A 24640-nucleotide genomic window follows, 5' to 3' on the forward strand; every position below is an offset into this window, starting at 1 on the left:
TACTCAGCATATGATCCAAAAAAAAAAATAGAATAATAAGCAAAATAAAAGTAAATAAAAATAACGTTCGGACTTGGTTCCTTACAGTACTATATGCATTTCAAAGTATTCTATCATTTTCCATAATCAAAATCTCTCTCGCACAGTATCACATATATTAAATGATATTTATTAAATAAAACTTTATAAATTTAATTCAAAAAGTATTGTAATTATTAATTAATATTAGTGTAAGATAGCAGTATAACCACCCACCTTTAGAAAAAATTATTGTATATTAATTAATTATCAATACAGTGGTGCCTCATACTTGAAATATTCCTGAAGTCTGATGTGATTTGGTGTCAAGTTGCCTTTTGCTGTGTGGGTACTAACCTGGTTAGCCAATAGCAGTCATATTCTTGCATCAGCTATGGGCACCCATACTGTGCACTTGCTGCTGATGTCTGTCCGAAATTTAAGTATGCATGGTAAACTCTTGAAACTGTTGCACAAGAAAATCCAAAAGCAGTGGCCATCTCGCTGATAGTGTGACCTATTCTTCTTGCTCCAACAATATGTCTATGATCAAATGGCAATAAATCCTTTGCACTGCCCATTGTTACTCTAACAAAACAAGCAAGTATTGTACCTATAGTGCAAATGTTCTAGCTGAAAGGTTGCAAAAGGGAAAGCTGCAAATGTACCAGCTTCCTCTGTAGGTAGAAGGTAACAATATTGCATGTGCTACCATCTTTAATTTTTTGACACTTCAGTTTATAAAAATCATGTATTTCTTAGTAAAATATAAAATAATTTTTATTTGTACATCAAAGAGAGCAAACAGTATACAGCTTCACACTTAAAAGTTTTATTTTATTCATAATAATATTCAAATTGATTATTAATAATACCCCATTATCATCAATATACTTTTAAACCTGATTTTGCTTTTGAAATACAACAAAACATACTGTGTTAATTCAAAGTAATGTCGACTTGAAGCTGTACAGATCCCAGGTACAGCACATAGGGTTTTCCATGTAATATGACCTTGTTAAATCAAAACTGTTGGTACTTGTTTTAATTCAAACCTATTTTTCTGTGTACTGTTCATTCTTTAATTTCATTCTGTGATTGTGATCCTCATTTTCTCTTATATTTTGTTGAACACAGATGTTTAAAATAAACACTATAGTTCCATGCCACAAACAACATGTCATTACAACTTCACATCATCATTTTTACTGATACAGTATGTTACTGGTGTTCTGATTGGACACAAGGGGGCATTCTGACAATACTCAAAAATGTCACGAACTTTATATACTTTTGTAATTGTTCTGTGAACAGATTCTTGAGAAATGGCTTGATAACAGGAAATTTATGTCCATAGAAAAATCTGAGAAACTTCAGTATTAAACTCTAACTTGAAACTCTAACTCAAAGTCAGGATTTTTCTACCCTTTAAACTTTGACTTAACAGTTTTACTGTATCTTGTTATGATTTAATACCAAAATATCAAAGACAATTAAGATGAATAAAATTTGACTTCAAAATACAGATTGATTTACTCAAGACTCAACACTTATCATGTGAAATAGCCAGGGCTGTGGAGTTGCGTAAAAATCTACAGACTCCAACTCTTCCTTACCATCTGACTCCGACCAGGGGTGGACTTGTTACCGAAAGAGACCTGGAAATTCTGATGTCATCACGTGACCTCAGAATAAAAGATTCAATAAATAGAGTTCTAATAAAGATAGAGCGTAGAAACTTTTTATTCCAAAGCTAAAAGACTTCTCTAAGTAATATATAAATATGTATTCGATAATTTTTACTTTTCCAGCTGTTATATATAACAGAGGAAAAGCGTAGCGCTCGCTCAAAAAAATGACCCCTCCCAAATTTTTACATTTTTGAACTCAGGAAACCTTGAAATTTCGAGATATGCAAAAGATTCGAGGTTTTTTCTATATGTGTGGATGTTAGACTGTGTGAGGGGGCATGATTTTTTCACCCTGTTTGAAGCCTAATGATTTCTGTGGTCAGAGTGGTCAGAATCGAAGTCAGATGGTTTAACACAGGAGTTAGTTATTAAGCGTTAAAGTGGTTGAACTAAATCGTGTCCCCATACACATTCTAACATCTTAGGCGAGCCCTAACATCTTAACGGGTTTTACTGTACTATTATAAAATGGCTAAAAAGCTTACTTTGAGGGTAGAGACGAGTTTTATTTTATTTTTTTTAAATTTTGAATGCTAATAACAAGTAAAATATTCATTAAGACATATGACCACTTTTAGGTCTTCACCTTGTCGACCTTTAATTAAGAATAAAAATTTAATAGTATTAATGCCCCTTTATACGCAAGCCACAGTGCCACATTTCGTTTCTTAAACTTTACTCATTCTGAGATATTGTTTAATATCTCAGAACAGAAAATAAAGAAATTAAACAAATTAGACGTCAACATACACGCGTATGTGAATTTTTCCCCTTTTATTGACTTTTTTTGAGGAATTCAGGAGGTCTCCAAACATGTAGATTTGCAAAAAAAACTTGGAGGGTCAAATTTGACACGATTCCAATACTTTTCCATTTTATATACATAACAAGTTGGTAAGTAAAAAGGAGTCGGAGTCGGCAGATTTTTTGACGACTCCGGCTAAAACACCAAAACTCCGACTCCACAGCCCTGGAAATAGCTCAATATAAAATGAAAAGATGAGCATGAAACACGAACGGAACAATTCTTTATTTTATGATGAAACAGTCAACCTGGTATCAATATGTTTCACATTACATGTTATTCAATTGTGAATGTGTGATTGTAAGATATTGAACAAAGTAAATGTTCACTTGAAGTCTGATGTGATTTGGTGTCAAGTTGCCTTTTGCTGTGTGGGTACTAACCTGGTTAGCCAATAGCAGTCATATTCTTGCATCAGCTATGGGCACCCATACTGTGCACTTGCTGCTGATGTCTGTCCGAAATTTAAGTATGCATGGTAAACTCTTGAAACTGTTGCACAAGAAAATCCAAAAGCAGTGGCCATCTCGCTGATAGTGTGACCTATTCTTCTTGCTCCAACAATATGTCTATGATCAAATGGCAATAAATCCTTTGCACTGCCCATTGTTACTCTAACAAAACAAGCAAGTATTGTACCTATAGTGTCAAATGCAAATGTTCTAGCTGAAAGGTTGCAAAAGGGAAAGCTGCAAATGTACCAGCTTCCTCTGTAGGTAGAAGGTAACAATATTGCATGTGCTACCATCTTTAATTTTTTGACACTTCAGTTTATAAAAATCATGTATTTCTTAGTAAAATATAAAATAATTTTTATTTGTACATCAAAGAGAGCAAACAGTATACAGCTTCACACTTAAAAGTTTTATTTTATTCATAATAATATTCAAATTGATTATTAATAATACCCCATTATCATCAATATACTTTTAAACCTGATTTTGCTTTTGAAATACAACAAAACATACTGTGTTAATTCAAAGTAATGTCGACTTGAAGCTGTACAGATCCCAGGTACAGCACATAGGGTTTTCCATGTAATATGACCTTGTTAAATCAAAACTGTTGGTACTTGTTTTAATTCAAACCTATTTTTCTGTGTACTGTTCATTCTTTAATTTCATTCTGTGATTGTGATCCTCATTTTCTCTTATATTTTGTTGAACACAGATGTTTAAAATAAACACTATAGTTCCATGCCACAAACAACATGTCATTACAACTTCACATCATCATTTTTACTGATACAGTATGTTACTGGTGTTCTGATTGGACACAAGGGGGCATTCTGACAATACTCAAAAATGTCACGAACTTTATATACTTTTGTAATTGTTCTGTGAACAGATTCTTGAGAAATGGCTTGATAACAGGAAATTTATGTCCATAGAAAAATCTGAGAAACTTCAGTATTAAACTCTAACTTGAAACTCTAACTCAAAGTCAGGATTTTTCTACCCTTTAAACTTTGACTTAACAGTTTTACTGTATCTTGTTATGATTTAATACCAAAATATCAAAGACAATTAAGATGAATAAAATTTGACTTCAAAATACAGATTGATTTACTCAAGACTCAACACTTATCATGTGAAATAGCCAGGGCTGTGGAGTTGCGTAAAAATCTACAGACTCCAACTCTTCCTTACCATCTGACTCCGACCAGGGGTGGACTTGTTACCGAAAGAGACCTGGAAATTCTGATGTCATCACGTGACCTCAGAATAAAAGATTCAATAAATAGAGTTCTAATAAAGATAGAGCGTAGAAACTTTTTATTCCAAAGCTAAAAGACTTCTCTAAGTAATATATAAATATGTATTCGATAATTTTTACTTTTCCAGCTGTTATATATAACAGAGGAAAAGCGTAGCGCTCGCTCAAAAAAATGACCCCTCCCAAATTTTTACATTTTTGAACTCAGGAAACCTTGAAATTTCGAGATATGCAAAAGATTCGAGGTTTTTTCTATATGTGTGGATGTTAGACTGTGTGAGGGGGCATGATTTTTTCACCCTGTTTGAAGCCTAATGATTTCTGTGGTCAGAGTGGTCAGAATCGAAGTCAGATGGTTTAACACAGGAGTTAGTTATTAAGCGTTAAAGTGGTTGAACTAAATCGTGTCCCCATACACATTCTAACATCTTAGGCGAGCCCTAACATCTTAACGGGTTTTACTGTACTATTATAAAATGGCTAAAAAGCTTACTTTGAGGGTAGAGACGAGTTTTATTTTATTTTTTTTAAATTTTGAATGCTAATAACAAGTAAAATATTCATTAAGACATATGACCACTTTTAGGTCTTCACCTTGTCGACCTTTAATTAAGAATAAAAATTTAATAGTATTAATGCCCCTTTATACGCAAGCCACAGTGCCACATTTCGTTTCTTAAACTTTACTCATTCTGAGATATTGTTTAATATCTCAGAACAGAAAATAAAGAAATTAAACAAATTAGACGTCAACATACACGCGTATGTGAATTTTTCCCCTTTTATTGACTTTTTTTGAGGAATTCAGGAGGTCTCCAAACATGTAGATTTGCAAAAAAAACTTGGAGGGTCAAATTTGACACGATTCCAATACTTTTCCATTTTATATACATAACAAGTTGGTAAGTAAAAAGGAGTCGGAGTCGGCAGATTTTTTGACGACTCCGGCTAAAACACCAAAACTCCGACTCCACAGCCCTGGAAATAGCTCAATATAAAATGAAAAGATGAGCATGAAACACGAACGGAACAATTCTTTATTTTATGATGAAACAGTCAACCTGGTATCAATATGTTTCACATTACATGTTATTCAATTGTGAATGTGTGATTGTAAGATATTGAACAAAGTAAATGTTCAGTTCTAAGTAAATCACTTTGTATAAGCCATTCAATATTTATACTATTTGTTAAAACTAAATGAATCTAAAGAAAAAAAAAAATTTAAAAACATGATCAAATAATTTTACCTCAATATTGATAGCGTAAGTTGTGAATTGACCATTTTCCCAAGTATAATGCAGAATAGGATTTCCTACAGCAATCTTTATATAAATCTTGAAATATAAACAACTTTGTGTCATTACATAAATGAATATTCTTACAAATTCATATTCTTATCTATTTTTATATATTTTACAAAAGATCAAAAAAATAAATGACTAATTGTTTCTATTTTTAAAATTCTAATAATATTTTGAGCACATTATTTATATGATGCTAATACAGAAAGGGCAATGGAGATAGCAGCATACTCTTAATTATTAGTGAAACTTTTTATAACTAATTGTAACTTATCTCTTTTAGAATTACATTTGATTCAATTTTCTAGTATTCTCCACAGGACCTTTTGGATGGACCCAGCTGATTTTACAGATAGCTGGCTAGTTAATCTGGTAAATTGGCATGTAAAAATAATAATTTTATAAGCTGTAAAGCTCTGTTCACATCTGTGGAAAAATGATGCAGTAATTAAAATCAGAAATATTTTCAATATTTGTAGCACAGAAAGAGTCCAGAAAACTTAAAATATTTTAACTTGTGCTGTTTTAAGCAGAAATAGGAAATTGGTAGCCAATAGAAAATTAGGATTGTGATGTTTGTGTGGCAGACAAAATGAAATACTGATCATTTATAAGGAAACAAATATCACTATATTAGAAAGCCTATGGATAAAAACAATGTCCAAGAATAATTGCTAAATATTTACTAAGGAATATCTACAATGAGGACAAAACTACATTTTATTTTCCTTTAATGCTTCATCATACTTATATGTTTAAACATGAAAATTCTAAAGGATTTAAGTATATGAAGGAATGCATTATAGTTCTTTTCTGTGCTAATATAGCAAGGCCAAAAACAAACTTTCTAGTGATCAGAAAAAGTAAAAATCCTAAATGTTTTAAGTGTGTGAAACATTTATCAATGGATTACTGTTCAAATGCAAATTTTTGGATAACAACTGACATTTTTAATAAGTTGTATACTATAATTAGTTAAAATATTAAATACTGATTTGAACTTATTAAATCTGTAAGCTGGAACTATCATATAATAAAGAAAACTTGCATCTTTCTCACACTTTCCAGCAATAACTGTTTAATAAACAAACATTTTCGGCCACATTCAGGGGTCTGCATCAAAAGATAACGAAAGCCGATATGAAATCAAAAGTCATATTGGTGTTTGAGTCTTTGCATTAATGTTCTATTTGTTTGGCCTATATATATTAGATTTCTATCAAATCTGTTGTCATAAAGTGGTATGTCATCAGCATCTAATTATCCCTAAATTTATAAAGTGGCTGCATTTATGGCACTAATAAAAATAGCCTATATGCATTACTCTAACATCAAAAACACTATGTAAGAGTAAGAACACATAAGATGTATTGCAGTAGAGAATGGTTACAGTTGTAAATTGATACCTAAATTAATGCGTACCAATGAATGTAGGAACACAACTACAAACAAACACATAAATTTGTAGTTGACTATGACCCCAGATTGAGTACAACTTATAGAATCATAGCTAAACAATTAAATGCCATGATGTTGAAGGTTGACCAGAACAAGGCAAGACTTCCAATTCTCATTTAAATGCTTTGTACCACTCATATGCATGTGTTTTGGATAAAGCTAACTCATCGTAGGCCTTCTGCAACATTTTCAACAACTCAGCACAAGAAATTTTGTTGGAAACACAAAATTTTAGACAAACCCTTTGTTCAATATTTTTGACCATTTTAAAAATCAAAAAGCAAACTTCATGTTTGATGACAATACCAACAGTTGTAAATAAACTGGTTGACAGGTAGCAAAACAAATTCACATGACAATTAAGTACACTAGTATCAACTGACATCAAAAAGTTTGTTTTCATCTCTTTTACAGAGACTTTTGAAATGGACAATTCCTGGTATTCATTTGACAGAATGTATAAAATTAAATTGAATGATTTCAAATTCTTTGATTTTGTTCAGACTTGCAGCATACAACAGGGATTGATCTTAAGTGAACTTTTCTGTCTACATAAATCATTTACTTACAAGGGGACCTTACAGTCTTGGAAATTCAGTTCGGGATGAGACTTTGCAGGTTAGTAATATACCTCAAGGGTGTGCACCCAGAAGAATTGTAAAGCGCACTAGCCAGAAGATTCCGAGAAAAAGGGCTCTAAAGTTTTAAGTGCAGCTCATATACTGGTCGATTTTACACTATGACAGCACAGCAAAATGGCTGAGTCTGTAGTGAACTTGCTTGCCACGCATACAATCTAGATTCCATCCTACCTTCAGCTAACATTTTTTTAAATTGTTTTAAAAATTATAACAACTTTTAAATAAAGTTAATGACCTAAAAATATTATCAATTANTATGTCAAAGTTCGAGCATACAAGTTAGATCAAATATTTAGGTCTATTCACTAGGTCCTTTTTTTCAAATTTGTTTTCCACTTCTTTAATTTGTCGAATGATGAAACTTGGCAGATCCACTTATCTCTGTTGCCAATATAATTTTTAAAATTTCAGTTTTCCTCAACGTTTACTAATCATCTACGAGTCTTTGATGAATGTCGTTTTATAAAATCTAGTGTTAAAATTCAGCGCGTCTACTTCGTTTGTAATGCTAATGCTATTTTAAATTTCGTCTCCATTCGAACTTAAATTGCTGCTCTTCATCATCACTCTATTTATCAACTACGAATCTTTGATAAACAACTGATAAATAAATATAGTTCTTTTTCTGGATTTTTGATTTTAAGAATAGATAAGAAATAAATATTAACTTTCTGTCATATTTGTAAATATACATATACATAATTTTGGTACAAATATTTTTTTATAAATATTTTTATAAATAATACATTTGTAAATAATTTGTATTTTTAACTTTTTAGTGCAATAAAAGAAAAAAAATTGTACTTTTTCTTATATTAAAAAGTACAAAATAAATAGCAGTCATTTATTTAATTTTATTACAACTGTACTACTTACTATTAAGAAATTTATGTTGATAATATTATACTGATAATATATTATATAGATAATATAGATAATAAATATATATGTGCGTGTATGTGGGGCTATATTTAAGAAAAACTTGCTATAGAATGCCATAATATATCATATTATAATAATGTCCGNCATTCCTGGCTAACATTGTAGAAAAGGGATCTGGCTATCCTTGTAGTATATAGTCCTTGACTCCGACCAGGGGCGGACTTGTTACCGAAAGAGACTCGGAAATTCTGATGTCATCACGTGACCTCAGAATAAAAGATTCAATAAACAGAGTTCTAATAAAGATAGAGCGTAGAAACTTTTTATTTCAAAGCTAAAAGACTCCTCTAAGTAATAAGTAAATATGTATTCGATAATTTTTACTTTTCTGGCTGTTATATATAACAGAGGATATATAACAAAGTGTAGCGCTCGGTCAAAAAAATGACCCCTCCCAAATTTTTACATTTTTGGACTCAGAACATCTTGAAATTTCGAGTTAATTAAGCAAAAGATTCGAGGTTTTTTCTATATGTGTGGATGTTAGACTGTGTGGGAGGGCATAATTTTGTTCTCATCCTGTTTGAAGCCTAATAATTTCTCTGGTGAAAGTGGTCAGAATCGGAGTCAGATGGTTTAACACAGGAGTTAGTTATTAAGAGTCAAAGTGGTTGAACCAAATCGTGTCTCCATACACATTCTAAATCTTAGGCGAGAACATTTTAATGGTTTTACTGTACTGTTATAAAATGACAAAAAAAGCTTACTTTAAGGGTAGAGACGAGTTTTATTTTATATTTTTAAATTTTGAATGCTAATAACGAGTAAAATATTCATTAAGACATATGACACATGACCCCTTTTATGTCTTTACTCTGTCGACCTTTAATTAAGAACCAAAATTTAATCGTATTAATGCCCCTTTATATGCAAGCCGCAGTGCCACATTTCGTTTCTTAAACTTTACCCATTGACACGATTCCAATACTTTTCCGTTTTATATACATAACAAGTTGGTAATTAAAAAGGAGCCGAAGTCGGCGGATTTTTGTCGACTCCGACTCCACAGCCCTGATGTCTACAGAGAAAGAGGAATAAAAAAAAGAGAACAAGTCTGGGATTCCACATCTGTCCGCAACATGACCCACGAACGCAATTTAGGACGAGGTGGATAGTTACAATCATTCAAAACTCGATTGCTCTGCATGGATAAAGGTTTAATGTATCCATTTCTCACATATCATTATCAAACATCTTAGAAATTAAACTGCCCTGTAATACTCTCTGGGACACATTATTTCGTGGATACAATTACACCGAAATAATTACGTAAGTTTTGGTTCTTGCATGAGAGCTAGGCTCCAGAAAGTTGATGCAGGTGACGTTGATAAATTTTTAAATTCCATGATGAATAACTCAAATTAGTTGAACTCGAATACAAACGAAGATCCTCTGGTGAAGATAAATAGAAGAAAAGACCAAGAAAACATTGGGCACTGCTAAGACAAATGAAATTATGGACAATACAGACAAGATGATGAATATTGTTGCTGAATATAATCATGATATACTGTAGTAAGAATTACTTGAAAAATGCTACCACATATACTTTGGTACTGTACCCTTCAAGATGATGTACGATCTGCCGCGAGCGGTTAACGATTTTTCACTTTGCGACAGTTTTCAGGAACGAATTGAAATCGTTAAGCGAGGAGTAACTGTATTTGGTTAGCAAATTTATTCATATCGAAAAATCTGAATAAATCCCTGAAACCATTTACAAACTCAATTTTGACGTGAATTATCAAAAATTTTATGACTATTATACCTGAACAAGTACGAAAATTTATCATATTTTATCAATAATTACTTTTTAAAAATCTAGCAAAATATGAAACAAAGAAAAATACTGGACGCAAACCGAGATAGACAAACGCGTTGTGAAACGGTAAGAGGAGTCTTGAATGCCAATTCAAACATTGTTTGGAAGAAATAAAACTGACATCAGCTATTATTGTAACCAACAAACAAGACTACTGGAATTTGGACGAAAGCGCAAATGGACGAATTTGGACGAAACTGAACAAGGATGGATTTATTACAGATTTATTGTAGTCTACTTCAGGTATTTTGTAACATTTTAAATAATTGCACAATAGGTTATCTGGATCAACGAAAACAAGTGGAACCTTGATGGGCCGAAAGGATTTGTCATATTGGCGCCTCATATGAAAAGAGCCACATTACTTTTTCAAAAGAAACTTTGGAGAGGGCTGTCTGATGATTTGGGGAACTTTTGGTTAGCGGAGAAAATTTCAGCTTACATTTGTGCCAAATAGAATGAATAATAAAGTTTATTGAAAGTGGTTGGAGGATCGTTAATCCATTTTCTAGAAGATTATGATGGCATTTCATTGACATTTATGCATGATTATCCATCTATCCATACAAATGCTTTTTTTTAAAAACTCTTTCCGCCCTGTTGGCACTAAGAGGGCCTCTTTTAACAAGCCCATTATGGGTTCAGTCAAGTCCACAATGGGGTGGCCGGGTGGTAAGGGACAGAGGCCGACATATCCGGTCCGACCATCCCCGAAAAACTTCTGCGGATTTCTCGACCCGTCCGAATTTGATCCCGGGTCCCCAGAGCCTACCGTTCTGGGGGACCCGGAATCAAATCCGGGACCCGAACCTTGACCGTTCGGCCATCCGGCCGTCTCCATACAATTGTTAGTAAAAGAAACTGGCTAGACGTTCGAAACATTGCAATTATGCGACATTCACCGTGATCTCTGGATAGAAAATATGTGCGACATCCTGGCTTGTCGCATTTATACCGAAAACCGTGATTACAGACTCGAGCAAAAAATCTTGATTAACTTCATAAAAATATGCAAAACCGTATTTTTCAGTTAATTCAGAGTAATGGAGATAAAATTGCTTCTTAATTTTTTTTTGTCGAAAATAAAAACAACATTTTCTTTGAGGTTGTTACTTCCTGGTAAATGTAAGTGAAGTTGTTTTCTAACATTGGGCAAGTTTTCGCAAGAAAAACAATAAAAGAGGATAAATATAAGGTCTATTTCATAATTTTTTTTGCAATTTTTTAAAGAGCACCCTTCTTTTCAGTTATTTGGATAATCTGGGATGTCATTAATTAATGTAGTCAGATTATAATTTTTTGGTTCACTTCAGTAAATATTTCTGGTAATTATATTTGCGTAAGTAAATATATCTGGTAATTATAACTGCAATTTGAAAAATTGTAGACTTGTAAATTCCCACTGCCCTCTGTCTGTCTGTCCTTCCTTAATCTCGAGAACGAAGCTAGGTAGTTGAAAGTTGAGACCAGATATGAAAACCTTAGGGGCAGGAAACCCGATTAACTATATAGGAACGTTTGATGTAAATCGGAACTTCGCGTTCTTTCAATTCAAAATGTTTCCCCTGAAAGTAGTTAGATAGATTACCAGCATGACTCTATCGTTAATAGGAAAAGTATAAAGTACAGGAGTAAGACACTACTAATTTGAGGTGGAGAACATATATTTTAAATTAAATAAATTTAAAAAATATGATTAAAATTTGCAATCCGGCATTGTGACAATATCATAATAAATAATTGCTCGTTTGTTAACAGTATTACTATAAATAAATATTTTCTGTGATTAGAAAAATGTATAAATATTTTGGCATTATTTATTTTATGTCAAATTTTATCTGTTTTTGAATTGAAAATATTGTTTAACTGTAGATATATTGTTAGAAGCTTTGTTATCTGAAAAATAAAACATATGAAAGACTCGAATTATTATATTTGAAATACAAAGGCAATATTTATGTAAGAAATAATTACATAAACAGAAAGTTAATGAATAAAACTGAAATGTAGGCCTAACTACTAAATTATTAAATAAAAAGATTAGACTAAAGGAACAATCATTTGAAAAACTTGAAATAAACGAATAGTCGATTCTTCAAAAAACAAAAAATAAAAAATAATAAAGCGCGCAAAATCATTAGATACTAATTATATAAATAACGAATAAGTTTTTAGAAGTCAAAAAGGATTATCGATATAGAATCATTTATTTTTGTCGAGTATAAAACAAATGAGTTTGCATCTCCAAATGAGGACATTTTTCTTGTGATGTTTCGTCCAATCGAGAATTGGAAAAAATTTTTAGCCAATGCATTGAAAGATATTATTTAATCTCATTTATTTTAATAATACTTAATTCAAATAATTTTGTCATTTTTAGAAGTGTGATAAATGTATTTTTTTTCTCCTGTTCTTTTCATATTGCCAAAAGAAAAAAGAAAAAAAACAAAAAATTTCTAAATTAAAAATAACTTGCAAACAATTACTGTATAACAGATAAATGTATACTAAAACACTGACTTTGATACTTGCAGAAAATAAAATAAAAAAATAAAAATAAAAAAACTAGAAATTGACTATATTTATAAATTTAGAAATTAAAAGTTTTTATAAATACAGTAGAGCGTCGATTATCCGAAAGTCAATCATCCGAAATGTCAATCATCCGAAAGAATTCCAGACGGCAAATTTAAATTTACGCCAGTGCTGTGGCGCTGCAATCTTTGGCTATGTCTTGGGCTACTCAAATATTTTACGTTTTTGATACTAAATTAACTTCTGAAGTATAATTTTTTATTGTTTTTATATTTTTCGATATATTTATTTTGTTCGTACAAAATAAAAAAATAATTTTTAACGATACAATAGTCTTCGTTAAGCTTAACATCGACGAAAATTCAACGCGAAGCGACACGCAACGGAGAAAAATGTCAAGATGGGATAAATTAATATATTTTTTCGTACATAATCGGTTATCCGAAAAATAAGTTATCCGAACCACCCCAGTCCCCAATTGATTCGGATAAACGACGCTCTACTATATTTCATTAAGACAATTAACGTTATTTTTGAAAATTATTTTAATTTTTATTTATTGATTTATACGCATTTGGGCAGTCGAATTTAATAACGAAGCGAAATAAACTTAATAGAGAGGTTGCGGCGCAAGTTCAAACGTTACTTGTACACGGCAAACAGAAGTACACGGTTTACGTTTTAACTCCAAAAAAAAATAGTTGCTGCGCACGTTCACAGCATCACGTGACTCAGTGAACGTCGCGCATTGACTCACGAGCAATTTTTTGAAAAAACGGCGGATACATTTAACATCGAGGGTTACTAGCGAAGATAAATAAACAAATTAAACTATTTTAAAGTATTTATAGGATGTTTAATAACACTAAATAATTATTTTTAATTAGCGTGGTGTCTCCTACCGTACGATAGGACTACCTAATACATTTGTCTAGGGAAGTAGTGGCTTATGTAAATTCGGAAAATTAATTTTTAGGAAATTTACAAACGTATTACGTGTTGATGGTAGAAGATACCATGGAAGAACAAACCTACCTTAAGATAAGCTATTATAAAAGCAAATATATGTAAATTCTACATCACTTGCTAAAAAATTGAATAATTAAATAATTTCTGAATTAAAATCGTCTGTTTCTTTACAATATTATTCGTAAATGCTTAAATAATCATTATTTTAATAAAATAGGTCATAATTTTAACCTCAAACACAAAAAAATGAAGTTTAAACCGATCTTCCGCTTGCCATGCTAGACGTAGCGAACGCCATTATCGACCGTCTAGAATTGCCAGATGGCGGCACTCGACCGTTCGCCGTTCACATTTTGAGCTGAATACGACGGCCGCAACCTCTATCTCTTTCTTCATATACACAATAACAATGTGGTTTTATTTAAAGGACAATCACGCCACAGGTCGTAGCTTTACACACTGATATCTTTTATTCTATATCTTTTTTCTCCAAAATGTACTGTACAGTACATTACGATCTTAAAATCCCTCTTCAGTTGGAGTAAATACTACCACAGATAAAAATGTTTTCCGCTATGTTACATTATAAAAGAAATAAAATATATTGTTTAAAAACAAAAGTTTATTTACATTATATCAATAGTTCAGAACAAATATCAAACGATGGCGTACATTCTTTAGCAATTAAAACATTTTAAAAACACACCTATATCAACACAATTTCTATATTTAGTTCTGTGTAACTGTAAATACATTGTTGTCTTTATAATAACCAAATGAGATTTTTAAATTTGATAAAAGATGGCGCTACATGATCATTCGTAATCATTGATACAAATTATGAAATATATATATAACGTGAAATATTTTCTGACTTGCATCTGTATGTACTGTAATTATATCAAATGTTTATAAATAAATTGAAAAATTTTATATAAGTAATAATTTTCATAATACAGTAAAACCTGATAACAACGGGAACATAAAAAGTGGCAGTTGTTCGGAGGTCATTTGTATGAATTTTTATTTAAAAAAGTTCCTGAAAAATGTCTATTATCGGAGGTTAGATTGTATAATACTAAATAAAACAGTCACAAAACAATAAAACAATTAAAATAAAATTTTATTTATTATTAGGTCGCAATTCTCAAATTGCAGACCTATCCTCTGTCCTTCGTTAATCCCGAGAACGGAATAAGTTAGATAAAAATCGAAACCTGCAGATATAGAAAGCTTAGAAGCCAGAGGCAATTAACTATATACGAATTTCCGGTCTGACCGGAAGTCATGTGGTTCCCATTCAAAATGTTATCTTACTATGTAGATCGATAAATTTGGTATAGAATTGATCTTTACCTTATTGATCTTATTAGTAATATACCACTAGACTCTCTTAGGTGTCAATATTCATGTAATCTTACATTTTAAAAATTCAAATAATTTATAATTTGATATTTTAATTTTAAAAATCTACTTTTATAATAGAGTAGATTTAAAAAATAAATAAAAATATTAAAAATTGCTGTCTGGCATTATGACGAAGTCACAATAACTAATTTGACTTTTTATATACTTTAACTTGGCTTGCTACATTTACAGATATTCTTAAGTTTTCTCAAATTTCTGGAAAATCTGTTTTCGATTTTACAAGGCCTCTTATGATTCCATTTTTAAAATATAATTAATTAGTGTTGTCATTGTTACGTGAACAGAAAAGAATATAAGTAGAGAACTAACTTCGAAGCGAAAATTTTAAATTGCATTTCCTTTCAGCTTTACAAAAATTATAATATATGTCCTCATTCAAATAGTTTTATTTGTTTGTTCATTTATATGAGTGTTTATTATATTTATATGAAAACTTTTAAAATTGAAGAATTTAATTAGAATAATTTAATAATATTTACATAACTAATCTGGTAAAATATAAGTAATAGAAGTATGTCAAAGTTCGAGCATACAAGTTAGATCAAATATTTAGGTCTATTCACTAGGTCCTTTTTTTCAAATTTGTTTTCCACTTCTTTAATTTGTCGAATGATGAAACTTGGCAGATCCACTTATCTCTGTTGCCAATATAATTTTTAAAATTTCAGTTTTCCTCAACGTTTACTAATCATCTACGAGTCTTTGATGAATGTCGTTTTATAAAATCTAGTGTTAAAATTCAGCGCGTCTACTTCGTTTGTAATGCTAATGCTATTTTAAATTTCGTCTCCATTCGAACTTAAATTGCTGCTCTTCATCATCACTCTATTTATCAACTACGAATCTTTGATAAACAACTGATAAATAAATATAGTTCTTTTTCTGGATTTTTGATTTTAAGAATAGATAAGAAATAAATATTAACTTTCTGTCATATTTGTAAATATACATATACATAATTTTGGTACAAATATTTTTTTATAAATATTTTTATAAATAATACATTTGTAAATAATTTGTATTTTTAACTTTTTAGTGCAATAAAAGAAAAAAAATTGTACTTTTTCTTATATTAAAAAGTACAAAATAAATAGCAGTCATTTATTTAATTTTATTACAACTATTATACTTACTATTAAGAAATTTATGTTGATAATATTATACTGATAATATATTATATAGATAATATAGATAATAAATATATATGTGCGTGTATGTGGGGCTATATTTAAGAAAAACTTGCTATAGAATGCCATAATATATCATATTATAATAATGTCCACCTTAGTTGTGTAAAATATTACACATAAGAAAATTTATTCATCAAAATAAAGAGTTTAGTTACAACATTTAACGGTGAAGTTAGAGAATTCGAAGAAAGATTTATCACGGTGTCTGGGAGCATCATAATTCCCTGTTAAGTACAGAACACAATAGCTTTACTTAAATCCTGTTGAAAGATCGGTGTAATTCCTGAAAGTTAGCTAACGTTCGCGTATCGGTCTGAAAGCGAAGCGAACTATTTTTGTGGTCTTTTATTGCCATTCTTTCACCAACAAAATGACAATAAACCGACAGTTAAGCACGTAGAAAAAAGCTATTAACGATGTAAGTAAATCCTCTGGAAATCATTCCTTTATTTCTTTCACTTAATTAGGGTAGACTACTCTCATCCCGCAAACCCTATCGATACTTCGCTACAAGTTCGAGTATTCCAAATTTGACAAAAGCAGTTCTAGCTTTTATTGATGACACTTTTTCTCGCTTTAATATTGATAATGGATCTTAACCGCGTTTCTACTCATTCATTAAATTTTGTTTGAATTGCGAAGTCTCCTGTTAATGTTAATCTGAACGAAGGAAATTAAACGTTTTAGCTGCACGCGAAAAAATCCTTAATCGTCAAAAAAAGTTTTGTTTAATATATAATGAACAATTTCAATTGATTTCATTACAGTATTTAATCGGATTAAATTCTTTAAAAAATTCTAGAAAAGTAAATTCATTAAAAAAAAAAAGTTAATTGCCAGCAAGCATTAATGACAAATCCACATTTATATCTTTAATATCTTTAATAATTGCCACATTTATATCTTTTAAGTCTAAGTTATGCGTAGATGACTCGTTTAATTTTTATTAACTGATTTTAATAGTTAATTCTCCAAATTTTACATTTTTATTAAAATTTATATTCCATAATTGATAATTAATAATTATAATTTTTGTTTCTCTGAAAACTAGGATAGATTATTTAAGTTGAATTGAGAAGTTCGCATTGATCGTATTTGATTAGTATTAAACTTTCTCCTCTCAATCTGGAAATACGCTTCGAATAAATTTTAAGAATAATAGAAAAATTTTCTTTATTAAGAATCTTTCGAGGTAATTAAACTAGCATATTTTCTCATATAACATTTAATTTAAGAAATTCTATTGAAAACAGAATTTTTTAAGAACTTAGAATAGATGATAGAGATAGGTTAAACAGACGATTACGAATTTATGATTTTTTACTTCTGGATTTTCTTATTGAAATTACTTTTTTTTTAATTAGAAAGTTTATTTTCGTTTATTTAATATAAAAACAAAAGGTATGCTTCAAATTTGAGTTTAAATTAAAAATTGCAATACATTATTCTTATCTCATATTTTTATTGCAAATTATTAGAAAATTATTTCAAAGATTAATAAAAGCATACACACACACACACACACACACACACACACACAAGGTATAGTATAGGCTAAATATAGTGTACTATGTTTACGTTAAAGTGTGCTTGCACATTTCGTTTGAATGTAACCGAAAACTCCTTGAAAACAAATATAATTCTTAAATAGTAAATAACATTTTTAAAAGAATTTATTGGGCAACAATTATGTTGAAAACACCTGATTCAATTATCATACATCATTATATATACGTTTAGGCATTTATTAGAAAAGAGTTACAAGTAATTCATACACCATTTAGTGAATTTAAAAAAGCAGAAATGAATTCAATAATAAAATGGTTACCTCTATAATATTTTAATTTTTTTAATTTGAAAGTTTTGCAATGTTTGAAACTGTGTAATTGGTTTAGAGCTAATAAAATTATAAGACTATTTGAATGCTGAGAAGATAAAATTGTATTCATATTTTAGCGGATTAATTAATTAAAGAACAATTAAAATTTATTTCTTGAGCAGCCAGATTTACATATACAGTACATCACGTAAGACAAAATTTTAAAAAACGTGAAGCAGTAAAGACGTAAATTAGAGAAAAATAACAAAGAAATTTAATTGGAAACAATTCAAGTTATTCAAAGTGGTTCGGATCAAATTTATTTCTGACAACTGTTTTGATTGTTTTCCTCCTCTCATTATTATTTAGTTTTCTCATTATTATTTAGCTCGAAATCCCGTCAGTTACGAATTCCTTAACATGTAAATCTTTATATCCCCGGCCAGGACGAATATCCCGTCAGTTACGAACTGACGGGATATTCGTCCCGGCCGGGGATATAAAGATTTACAAGTTAAGGAATTCGGTTAGTTCGAAATACGGCTACTTCGAAATTCGAGGTGAAAATTTTGTCCGAATTGTGATATGTGAACGTTATCTCGTTCGTTTAGATCTAAGTGCCTCGATACTAAAAGAGAACAATAGAACAAGAACGATCCTAATCTGGTCAATATGGCTTTGCTTCTACAGTAACACTTTCGGGTGTCAACTTACACACACGGTTTTTTAAATCACGTCAATTACATTGCATTTGGCTTATTGTACAGAAACATGTAAATCTCGGATAATTCGAAACTTGATAATTCGATGTCGCGATTATTTTGTCCCTTGTATTTCGAACTAACGAGGATTTCCTGTATCATATAAATATTTCTGTACATTTCTGCTGTTTAAAAATTAACTTATAATAAATAAAATTGCGTAATAATAAATTTATTTGAGGAAATTAAAATAATGTACTGTACAGCGTTTTTGTCATTGCCTAATACATTCGGCTGGCAATCCTTTGTGTTGATTATTGGATAATTTTAAAAATTTTGTTTCATATTAATTTTTTATCTATTTNAGGTAAATAAATAGGTAGGTAAAAAATAATAATTAGGTACCTATTTTAATGATTTATTAAACAGAAAATATTTGTACTATAAATTTGCCAGACTCATGACGATAGATAACTGATTTGCATAATGCTAATGTTGCCAAATATTAGTAGTGACGTACACAAGGGTTGACTATTCAATCCGTTTCTGATCAAACAATTTTTCCTTTCTTTCTTTTTAGTTAGAACATGTTCTAACTAAAAAGGAAGAAAGAAAAGGGTTTGTCCAAAAGTCATTTTACGGTCTTCTGAGCAGTTTCCTTTACTTGGAGATAGGCCACTTCAGTGGGACTGTCTGTAGAATCTGCCAGCTTGATGCTGGTCTCAACAATTGGATGGCTGCTATCTAAATCTAGATGTAATTATGCACTTTCCAAGGGAACTCTAGCTGTCTTCCAGCTTAGTCAAGAGACCTCGAAAAATTGTCCAGAGATCTTTGTTCCTTTGCTTTTAAGGGGATTGTCCGGAGCAGGGTCAGTAACTCGCATTCAGCCTCAGATGAAATTCCTGTGTGATACATTCCGCTATGCTGAGCCCTCCAGAAAAACCAAACTGCTTAAACTGCCCGAGCAAAAGACAAAATTGTCTTGTCTCTGCCAACCATTAGGCTTACACAACATTAGTGTATGTAGTGCCTACATATTTTCGGAAGATTACTAAAATATATCAAAAATTACTAAATTCCTTTTCTGCTACTGTCCCAATTAAGTGTTTAAATTATGTATTAATTTATTAGTTTGATTTCCGTTCTTTGAGATTTGGCCCAATAAAGCAGCTGCCCCAATTAACCAGTGGCTCAATTAAGCAGAATCCACTGTACTTGTAAATTCATTCTTTATAACTTAAATTATTTATTTTCATATTTGCAATCGTTTTACTGTGTTAATTTATTCTAACGTTTTTCCCCACTTCATCTTTTTTATTTTTTACTATTAGTTTTATTTTTATATGGGGAAATCTTTAGTCTCAGGTTTCCTAAAGTAATTAAAATAAATAAGCATTACAATAGGATTGTAAATAAAAAAACTTCTTAATTATCTTATTTATTGTAACATTGTCACAATGCTGGGCTGCAATTTTTAATCATAATTTAAAAATTAATCAGGGCCTCAAATCCTAAGCTTTCCCTATCTGATCTCTATTTTCATCTATCTAATTCCATTCTCAAGATTAACAAAGGACAGACAGATGACAATGGGAATTTATAAATCTGCAATTTTTACATTGCAGCTCAATAAATAAAACATCTACAATCCTATCAGAATGCCAATGGCACTCAGTAGAGAAAATCTTGCCAAATATTTAATTAAATTATTAAATTAGTTAATCTGTTTTAATTATATAATCAAAATTTGGTATATAAATGATTCTTTAAATTCATTGGAATTCAGCAGAATTAACTTATAATCATTGACAGATTAGTCTATAACATGGGTCACAAACTGGCAGCCTGCAGGCTAGACGAGGCCCATTAAGGTATCCTATCCAGCCCACAGCCTCAAAGATTTCTTTTCTACAAATCAATGTTCCTAACACGTTGAGGAAATTAAAACGTACAATTCAAACTTCTGTTTACTTAAGTCATAAAGGCCTAGCAACAAAAGGGCCTTTAAGACATTAATTAAAAAATTAAAGATGCCAGGACAAATTAATACATTACAAATTTTCCACGGTGTTAAAAAGGATGCTAGAAAATACAAAGACACTTTTGCAATACTTCCATACATTAAATTTGTAAAAGTCCTTCGTTAGAGCTTTTTTTTTAGTTTACAGCATAATAATGAATATGGCCCGCATCCAATATATATCTATTTGAATGGTCCTTTGCTGAGTTTGAGTTTGAGACCCCTGGTCTATAAGCAACTAAATATTTTGGCCTCTTTGTGCTCTCTGAGCGGTAATGGGCTTAAAACCACAAATAAAAAAGAAAAAAAAAAAGCAACCAAGTACTAGTGAACTCCCAAACTCAAAGTTTTTAAAATAAATAATTATAAATTAAATTCCATTATTCACTATAAAAACTTTAATGTAACTTAAAAATGTTATGTTTTAAATAAATATTTTTTAGGACTACTTCAAAACTAATCTGAAACTTGATTATTAAAGTCAATAAATTCCATTTATTGACATTGATAATCACTTTTATTAAATGGAACATTTACTAGTGCTTATGGCTTCTAGAGTTAAGTCACTATTGATAATTTTTGTAAGGTAACATTCACATAAACATGTACTGTAATAAATTTTTCTGTAACTTGATATCAAATAAAGGTTTCTTTTAGGTAAGTCACTCATATATACACTTACGTATATTGACCTAAAAGTAACTTTGACCAATATTCATTACATAGAAACACGCACTTTGTTTACTGTTACTCATGTTAACGATTGTCTTATCGTCTATCAATCTTAAATACAGTACTGTATCTCATTGCTATACTGTATTAGATTTCATGTTATTAAAATGGAATTTTGAAGTAACAACATATTAAACAATAACAACATCTAATACTTATGTATTAGATGTTGTTATTGTTTAATATGTTTAAAGCAACATCTAATACTTATGTATTAGATGTTGCTTTAAAATTGGAAATGTGTTTAGCAAATTTTTTGACATAAAAACTTGAACTTTAAACAAGAATCTAACTACAATTTGACAACTGTTCAAAGGCTGAAAAAAATCACTAATCATCAATGAAATACAAATGAATTAACATTAAAAAATTATAATATTAATAAACTTGATGAATGCGCTTACGTCATTACAGCAAATTTCTGGCGCTAAATTCGAAGTAAGAGCCATAACAAAATTCATATGTTTTATACATGAAAATAAATCTTGTTAAACTTTTCTTGTATTTCGGTTAATGTCAAATGGAATAACTGGCATCCTAACATCTCTACACTGGTAACAAAATACGTCACTTTCGTTTTATAAAATATATCAACGACCTCTGGTGTGATTAATTAAAAAAATAAACAAATCAATAAATAATAGATTATTGCTGCGTGGTTTCGACATTTTCAAGTGCTTTAAAAACCTGAATTTCACAATTTATTAAGAACATAACAGTATTGTAATTTTCATATCCACTTATTTAATATATAATCGAGACAGGTTGATAATGATAATAATGATGATAATAATAATAAGCGGAGAGCCCAAACGGTTAGGAGTTGAAAGTTGAAATTTGGTACCCAGTTAGGGTACGTCACGAAAACGCACACTAAGAAGGGATTTTTCGAAATTCCCCCCCCCCGCGCGGGAGAGAAACAGGATTAAGGTTTCGACAATGGAAATGTTAAGTAACAATGACAGTGTTAACAATGGAAGTGTTAAGTAATAATGGAGGAGAAAGCGACGCGCAAGATTTACAGGCTCAGATGCAGTTTTTTCGTTTTTGCGGGAAATCGAACATTTTTTAAACCCATCTAAAAATTCTCTAATTAGTCTGGAAACAGTAGGACCTAATTCTTGCATTCTTTGAAAACGGGTAAGATTGACTATAACTTAACCCACGGTTACGCGCGACGTGTTTCTTACGCACGGTTAGGCGAGCGGGATTTTTTTTATTGCTGTTTCAAAATTCAATTTTTTAAAACTCATAGTTTTTTTCGCGATTTTTTTATTTTGGATGTTTGTGGGCATGTGTTTTTCATGTATTAGTGAAGAAAACTACTTCAAATATATCGTTTTTATTTATTCGTAACGAAAAACAGAAAGTCTCCCGTTTTTAGAAATTTTTCAAAAAAAAATTGGTCAACTTCAAGAGTGTATTTTACAAACTGTAAACAAGTCTGATGCTATCTAAGCTGTCAATCGTCTTCCTGTATGTGTTTTCTAACTATTACAACAATTAAATTCTTTGTACCAAACCCCGGGCCAAAAATATCTCAATATTTCCAAAAATACACCATCTAAAATCATACAGCAAGTAGAGGTAAAAATGGAGATTATTGGAAGATAACATCGATAGTAAACTTCTTTTACACTGTAATTGGTTAATTTACATGTCTGTTATTAGATCGACCTATAAAAACAATTGCTGGAAAGATTCCCGCGAAATGCCACGCCCCGAAGGCTACCACATCGAAGTAGTAAACAATCGCTATAAAATCGCGTGTTTTAATTTTTTTTCCACTTCTACCTTGCTAATAATAAGTCGCTTGATAATATTTAGACGAATAAACATGTTTTTAACACGATTTAGCAATAAATATCGCCAAAAAACACCACCTTTCAAACTTTCAATGTCAAGTCTATGGGAAACTTTTTTGCCGTTTATTGGCTTTAAAAATTCTGTTTTCACGCCTTTTATGCTCTAATTGGTCATTTCTATCATGATTGACTCGATATCAACCAATAAGCGTTTTCTCGAAACTAAATCAGATCCACCCACCTCGGTTAGTCGCGCTAATAAAACTTACTCCGTTAGGCGCGCGGGGTACGATAGTACCCTACTGATTTCCATTGTGGCTCTATGCAAAAAAATTTTTCCGTGCAATTTTGAAATTTTTTCGGTGCGATCTTCACACCATCGAAGGAAGGTACTGAGGGCATCATTTTCAGCACTAAAAACATTAAAAAAATACACGCGTTTAAACACGATGGGGTTCTATATCACCCCGCGCGTTTTTAATAATCTTAATCTTCGCTATCGTTACTTTTTGCCCGAGCAACGCCGGGCCTATCTGCTAGTATGTATATAAGTCAAAGATTTTTACAGCTATTCCTTTTTTTTTTTTTAGAAAATTTTATTACGTTTAGTCAGTGGCGTAGCGTGACAGCCGCCCGGGGCGGAGGAAAATTTCGTCGCCCCCTTATTTAGGTATCTCAATTTAAAAGACTAAAATTCAGTTTCGTCACAGAATAAGTAATGAAAAATTCTGTGCTAGTGTTGCCACCTTTTAAAAATCGCCAACCCGGATCAAGGACTTTAAACTACAAGGATAGCCAGATCCCGTATATTTGTTAGCGTGACCTTGGATCTATGTGACGTCACAGCAAGCCCTCTACTTCAACATGACAGATCTTTCAAATAACAAAATACGATAAAATATTAAATCATTTCTTAATTAATTATTAAATTACTACTAAATGTAAACTACTGTAGAATTTTCGGATTTAATAAGTGTACTGTACGTCAATAAATTTACAAGTCTTTTGTCTAATATTTATTTAACAAATTAATGAGCTATA

The 24640-nt window shown here is 30.8% G+C and overlaps 1 protein-coding gene across 5 annotated transcripts in view; it reads right to left on the bottom strand.

The window, feature by feature from the left end:
* The window catches only part of LOC111625710 (sorting nexin-3-like), a 62668-nt gene extending 40266 nt beyond the window's left edge, over window positions 1–22402 (bottom strand). For 4 of the 5 annotated variants that reach the window (XR_002756774.1, XR_002756773.1, XM_023368927.1 and 1 more), the window contains exons 1-2: window positions 22199–22401; window positions 5481–5567 (exon numbers count right to left, since the gene is read on the bottom strand). Coding sequence is in view for 3 of the 5 variants with exons in the window: in XM_023368927.1 (XP_023224695.1) it covers window positions 5481–5567; window positions 22199–22255 (144 nt within the window). In the remaining 2 variants the exon portion in view is untranslated. Of the gene's footprint in view, window positions 1–5480; window positions 5568–22198 lie in introns of all 5 variants that reach the window. The other variant, XM_023368926.1, reaches the window with a different exon arrangement.
* Between the last annotated feature and the right edge of the window lie 2238 nt (window positions 22403–24640).

Source organism: Centruroides sculpturatus, unplaced genomic scaffold (genome assembly GCF_000671375.1).
Source record: "Centruroides sculpturatus isolate CEXI.00-Female unplaced genomic scaffold, Cexi_2.0 scaffold78, whole genome shotgun sequence".
Classification (NCBI taxonomy): Eukaryota; Metazoa; Arthropoda; class Arachnida; order Scorpiones; family Buthidae; genus Centruroides; species Centruroides sculpturatus.